This window comes from Artemia sp. Qi Xiang Cuo, chromosome 4 (assembly GCF_049724085.1).
Source record: "Artemia sp. Qi Xiang Cuo chromosome 4, ASM4972408v1, whole genome shotgun sequence".
In the NCBI taxonomy this organism is placed as follows: Eukaryota; Metazoa; Arthropoda; class Branchiopoda; order Anostraca; family Artemiidae; genus Artemia; species Artemia sp. Qi Xiang Cuo.
Window position 1 is genome coordinate 64,886,981 of NC_142797.1, and position 7,173 is coordinate 64,894,153.

The following is a 7,173-nucleotide window of genomic DNA, read 5'->3' on the forward strand; positions in this document are numbered from 1 at the left end:
CTTCCTTAAAAGCATCAATAGCTTCTTCCAATGATTCTGGATTTTTGTAAGGGTGCAGTTTTAGTGATATCTTCCGGTAGGACTTTTTAATATCTTCTTTTGTCGCGTTTGAAGGCAATCCAAGAACCGAGTAAAAATTCCTCTGTCTTTGTTTTTTGTTTGTCGCTCTTCATCTTTAGAGGAAGAGGGCCTAGCTCCCGAACTTTCTCTCTTAGCTCCTTTTGACTTACTTCCTGATGAATTTGACAACCTGTTTTCTTCTTCATAGGGGCCCTCTTTTTTCTGTCTCGACTGTTTTCTTTGTCTTTTTTCACCGATAGAGGAGTTATTCGTCTTTAAATCATAGTTTTGGTGCTTTCTCATTTTTTTGCATTTTTTCAAATGGGAATCTTTATTTCCAAGTCGGAGAGTTTTAACAGTGTGCCAATTTATAGCTAAAAAATGTTACAGCTTTTCCAGTTTCGTCTGAGAAGCATTCTCTTGACGCAGCTTTTTTTCTGGCTTGGTTTTTTGCTCTTCGTCCAAAAGCTTCCTGTTGTCAGGTGTTTTTTCCATTGGTGCTGGCTCTACAGTAGAGTCATTGACTTTCACTTCTTCTGTCACCCCTTCTGGTTTTGTTATATCCAACGGGGTTGACTCTTTTTCTTCAAAACAGACGGAAAGCACATTCGCATTTACTGTACTTTCACCCGTTTTGTCATTCTTTACGTGTTCAAATTTTCCATCCTCTTCCTTTTGAATTATCTTTATCTTGTCTTGGGCTTTTCCCTCAACACCAATAGAACTTGGGCTGGCGGCAAAAATAGTGTGAGCACCGATTAGTGGTGTAGTATCAAATTCAGTTTTTGGGCCTGGTTTTTCTTCGAATTTCTTTTGTCACAATTAATTCCTTGGTCACATCATTCAGAAGACTTGGCTGTTGTGGAGTGGGCTTAAACGACTTCATTACCTGGCTTGAATTCTGTCTCCTCATTAAGAGGAAGTTTCCTATCTTGTCTTGAATCTGTTTTCGAATTTCTATATTTTCCAACAGCCCACCAAATTGAAATTCCAGAAATTCCAGCAATTGAAGTGCCAATGACGAAACGTGTAAAGTTGATCATATTTCTTTAGCTGCTTTTTAAAGTAATTAATAATGTACGGGGAATCGCAAGCTATGTATCAAAAATGACGCATAATTTTTCCCAGACTATGATGTTTATAGGAGAAATCATGTTACTGCTTTGTAATTAAAATTACGTCACACTGACACTACTGCCATGATGTGTGCAAAACAAGAATACAGAGTGAAGACGCCAAAATGTACTTGAGAGCAAAGAACACCAATTGACCTTTAATGTATATTTTTCTAAGAAAGGAATGTTTAAAAAACTAAGCCATAATAAAAACTGATAATACTTTCGATAAATTTGATAATTTATTTAGAGTCAAAAAGACAAATATATCCGTTCAGTCACGTTGCGTTAAGGCATAGTTGAGTTATGTTGTTTATTAATACCAGGCTCTTTCCTATAGAGTCAGATCTAAGTTTTTCTCAGATATGGTGGGGGGAAATATTTTGCCCCCCACTTTGATAAATTACTAAGATTTTTTCTTCCCTGATAGGAGAGAGGGGGAGATACGGTCCAGAATTTTGGAGATGGCATGTTTGAAAATAAGAGGACTAAGAACGCTGCATTGCCTCACACCTCTTCTGATTTTTGCAGGATCTGAAATTGTACCTTTCCAATTTGCCAACACAGTTGAATTGTCGTACCAAAATTTCAGAGTACTCACTATGCTCGAACTTACTCCATTGTGCAGTAGAGCATTCACTGTTTGCATGTGATTGACGCTATCGAACGCTTTGGATATATCAATAGTGCACATATACAGAGGAGACTTTTTTATTTGTGAGTCCATAAGTACGTTAGCCAGAAGGCAATGAGCTTATGGGCACCCAAGAGCTTTCTGGAATCCAAGCTGATTGTCCCCAAAGTGTCCAGTATCAAGCTCAGAGAAGATCACATTTTCAAACACTTTGCTGTACGAGACGAGATGCACGAGACGGTTATGGGTCTGTATAATTTGCATTTTTATGGATCTTTTCCTTTTTTGGCGACAGATGAAATGACCCCTTTCAGGAAAGAATTTTGAACAAAACCCCTGGAGATGCACATCTGGAAGATAAGCTGAAGATGGAAATAGAAGCATTCAGGTAAGTGCTTGAGGTTTTTTATTAAAAGATCATCGCTGTCCATCCAATTCTTTAATTTTGAAAGTTATTTTTCGACAGCTAACTTGATCTTCTCAAGGGAAATGGGAACAACGCTATGCTACCCTGAGAAACGTGCAAGCTGGCTGGAAACTTCCGTTTCATATTGATTGGTTATAGTAAGATTTTCATCTCCATACATCGAAGCATAGTCAGAGTGCCAATCACGTAGTGTCAGAGAAGTACTAGATGGACTATCGTCTGGTCTGATTAGGCTTAGCCACGATTTTTTATCTCCAGTGAACTGTTGCCTGATAATTCGGTACCTTTCAGTTCAGTTTTATATCTGCGTTTTGTGCTCCGTTTCAGCTCGAATACAGTCCCGCGTAGTGGTCTACCACAAGTAATCCAAATATTTAGCCAGGTTTTTGCATGTCGTTTTACTGACTGGAGTTCAGTGGATTCGGACCACATTGGTTTTTCTGTCCCGATTTCGGCTCGTCCTGTAGGAACCGCTTTCGCTTCGACAAATTTCAGAAAATGGACTACTTGATGGTAATAAGAGTTAAAATCAACCATGGCTGAGCCATTGGAAGGGCGAGGTGGAAGGACAAGGTTTAAATGCGTAGGGCGAGGTTTAAATGCGAGGTGGAGGGTTCTTATCGCGGGTGACAAGATATGCTAATAATTGACGAGAGTTTGATAATGTTGTGCAAGATTGATATAATACTTGCTATGATTTTAATATTAACAGACACAAAAATGATATCATCATGAAAGATTTTGAGAATACCATGCAGGATTATTTTAATAACTTTGGAAGACTTAGGTAATACCAGAGAGGAAATCATAATATCTGACAAGACTTTGATAATGCAAGACAATATTTTGTAATATCTAGCAAGATTCGGTAATACCATGTAAGACATTAATGGAAGTTTGATAATACTTGACAGGATTTTGATAATCTTAGCAATAACAGACAAGATTTGGGTAGCACTATGTTAAATTCTGTTAATAGTGGAAATGATTTTGATTATTATTAGATTTTGATTTAGATTTGACCATATTAGATTTTGGTAATGTTAGACACATTTTGATTGTAGCTGAAAATATTTTGTTGATGTCATTTAAGGTTTTGATAATACCATGCAAGATTTTATCAATAAGTTGCAAGATTTTTATATTATCACTTTTGGTTTTGATAGTACCATAGATAATTCTCATGATATTAGTCGAGATTTTGATATTGTAGTGCAAGATGTTTGATAATATCAGACAGGATTTCGATAAGACCACACAATATTTTGGTAATATTTTGATAATCTTGATAATAGCGTTCAATTTCACGTATGGTTTTGATAGTGCCATAGAGAATTCACATTATATTAGTCGAGATTTTGATATTATAGCGCAAGATGTTGATGTTTTTTTTACATACATTACACTTGTATGGCTTCTCTAATTATGAATTCTTTGATGAATATGTAAATTTGAATTATGAAAAACATTTTCTGAGCTTTTTGTACTCAAAAGTTTTTTTTTTTTAAATTTTTGGTACTCAGCCAGCAAGTAAAACACACAGAATTTATCAACTAGCTGAGTTTGTTATATTCAAAAGCGCTTTGGTTAATTGTTTTTTGTTACTGTTTCAGCAACTAAAACATTCGGAATTTACCAACTAGCTGAGTTTGTTGTACTCAAAAGTGACTTTATCAAATTTTTCATACCCAGTCAGTAACTAAAAGATTCGAAATTTACCAACTAGCTGAGATTCTTGTACTCAAAAGTGCTATTAAATCTTTGGCACTCAGCCTGCAAGTAAAACACAACGAATTTATCAACTAACTAGGTTTGTTGTACTCAAAAGTACTTTCATAAAATTTTTTTAACTCAATCAGCAACTAAAACACTCACAGCAACTAAACAGTTGGAATATTCCAACTAGCTGAGTTTATTTTAGTCAAAAGTGTTTTAATTAAAATTTTTATACCCAGTCAGTAGCTAAAAGACTCGGAATTTACCAACTAGCCGAGATTGCTGTACTCAAAAGTACTTTTATTAAATTTTGGTTCCCAGTCTGCCAGTAAACCACAAAGAATTTAATAATTAGTTGAGTTTGTTGTACTCAAAACTGCTTTCATTAATTTTTTTTATATCCAATCGTTAGCTAGAAAATTCGGAATTTATCAACTAACTGATTTTGTTGTAGTCAAAAGTACATTTATGAAATTTCTGGTACTGAGCCTGCAACTAAAACACACAGATTTATTAACTAGCTGATTCTGTTGTGTACTCAAAAGTGCTTTCATTAAATTCATGATACTCAGTCAGCAATTAAAATACTCGGGATTTATCCTCTACCCAAGTTTATTGTACTCAAAAGTGCTTTTATTGAATTTTTAATACTCAGTCAGCAAATAAGACACTCGGAACTCACCTACTAGCTTAGTTTCTTGTATGCAAAAGTGCTTTTATTTAATGGTTTCTTAGGGTATATTCCTTGATTCAAGCTTCTTTCTAGCATGTAACATCATACATTTCCCTAAAAAAGACCAGTTGAAAGACAAATCCTCTATTTAAGTCTAACATTTTTATCAATTTGACAACCATTTGTCCTATGGCTCACTTCCAAAAATATTCACTTGACAGAACCTTTTGCTAATAACTTTTCAAATTTACGTAGAAATCGTTTCAAATTGTCTATGTCAACCTCACTACCAGCATACCATGTCCAATTCTAATATGAACATATTACAATGTAATTTTAAGACATGAAAACAAAGGTATAAAAATTTCTAGGTTAAAAAAAATAGTTTAAATTATTTTTCCTATTAGAATTTTTTTCTAATAGGAAAAATCGCAAATAATATATCAATTTCATCTTCATTTCGTATTTCGAAAATATCACAAATGAAATATCACAAGTGAATTTTTTTCAAAGTTGAAAAAAATATTACAAGTTCAAAAAGAGGGGGGGGGGAGGAACTTGGGGGAGGGGTATTGATGGCCCTCGGAGATGGGACATGGATGACCATAAGTTCCCTTTAAAAACAAAAAATACTATAACAATTGATTAATTGGTAACATAAGTTCGCCGGTTTACTTATTCCCAAGCGCGCGTCATAAAAAAAAAGGGGTAGCAGACTTGTCACTTTTTGATTCATTAATATTCGGTTTGTATTATAACATGCTTTTAAAATTCTGCTTTATATTCATTCAACGTAGGAAGCCTATAAAAATGTAAACTGGTTTCATTCAACCCAAATAAAAAATTTATTCATAGAATTGTCATGGGATTATTGCTCGGTAAACCAATTATACAAATTATCCTTGTATTAATACAACATCTTTAGAGCCTCAGGCAAACCTGTTGGAGTATAGGCAATATCTTCCTGTTAGAATATGCAATTTTTGTACCTGTTTGAATATAGGCTATATGTACCGGCGGTAATAAGCTAATTACGTGTACTGTCTGTAATATGCAAATAAGCGCTGGTAATCATAGAAAATCTTTAGAGCCTCAGGCGTTCCGGCCGGCTCCAGAACCCTAGCACTACTGTCTTTCCATAAAAATAATGTTAACAACGGGCAACTTGCATAATTTACAACCTTTACCCTGGGCTGTGGGGGGTTTGTAAACCCCGGAGGCATAGATATTTTGCTTGTGGACTATTTTAAACAAAATGACTGTCTTAAAATTTTGATTGGATGTATTTGGTGAAAAGAGTGTATGGAGATGGATTAGTTACCTTCCAATCAATTTTGACTTTCAAAAAGGGTACCAGAACTTCTGATTTCAAATTGAATGAGCACTCTCCAATGTTTATAGGATTGCACCTTCCATATGAAGTGCCTCTGGAAAAAATAATTATAAAACATTCAACCCAGATGGCTCTGTAATATAGGCCACGCTCTGACTTAGATTTATGTCTTCATACGGAATGTTTTCTGTGTTCTGAGGATATTTTCTTGTGATAGAATCTTTAACTTTATTTTTTCAGCGTAAATATCTTTTATTAAAGAAATGGTGGACGAAAATTGTGTCATTATATATAAATATATCAGGAGGGGGGTGCAGCAGTGATAGACGGCTACTCACCTGTATGCAGTCTTTGGTGTAGGTTCAAATGTGATGAACGAGAAAAGGTTTTATCACAAACATTACAATTAAAGGGTTTTTCACCCGAATGTATTCTTTGATGTGTGTTCAAAGTATCAGTGCGAGAAAAGGTCTTGTCACACGCATCACATTTAAACGGTTTCTCACCGGTATGAGTTCTTTGATGTGTGTTCAAATTTTGTGCAAGAGAAAAGGTCTTGTCACATTCATCACATTTAAACGGTTTTTCACCCGTATGCATTCTTTTATGTGTTTTCAAACTTGATCAGGTTGAGAAAAGGTCTTGTCACACACATCACACTTAAACGGCTTTTCACCAGTATGCATTCTTTGATGTTTTTTCAAACTTGATGGTTGAGAAAAGGTCTTGTCACATTCATCACATTTAAATGGTTTTTTACCCGTATGCATACTATGATGTGTTTTCAAATGCGCAACTTGAGAAAACGTCTTGTCACACACATCGCATTTAAACGGTTTCTCACCTGTATGCGTTCTTTGATGTCTGTTCAAAGTCTCAGCGTGAGAGAAAGTCTTGTCAAAAATATCACATTTCAACAGTTTCTCACCTGTATGCACTCTTTTATGTTTATCCAAACTATTATTTTGCGTAAAACACTTCTCACAAACATCACACTTAAATGGTTTTTCACCAGTATGTATTCTTTGATGTGTTTTCAAATTTGAATGTAGAGAAAAGGTCTTGTCACATACATCACACTTCAACGGTTTCTCACCTGTATGCACTCGTTGGTGCTGGTTCAAACTACGCATTCGAGAAAAGGTCTTGTCACATATCTCACATTTATATGTTTTTTTCTCTTTATGAGTTCTTTGATATCTTTCCAATTTTCTA

General features: G+C 35.0%; 1 protein-coding gene across 1 annotated transcript in view; it reads right to left on the reverse strand.

The window, feature by feature from the left end:
- Positions 1-5,562: 5,562 nt before the first annotated feature.
- The window catches only part of LOC148953334 (uncharacterized), a 75,441-nt gene continuing 73,830 nt past the window's right edge, over positions 5,563-7,173 (reverse strand). The window contains 2 exon segments of the mRNA XM_089088493.1: positions 5,563-6,582; positions 6,585-7,115. Of these exon segments, the coding sequence (XP_088944619.1) occupies positions 6,289-6,582; positions 6,585-7,115 (825 nt within the window). The 3' untranslated portion in view covers positions 5,563-6,288.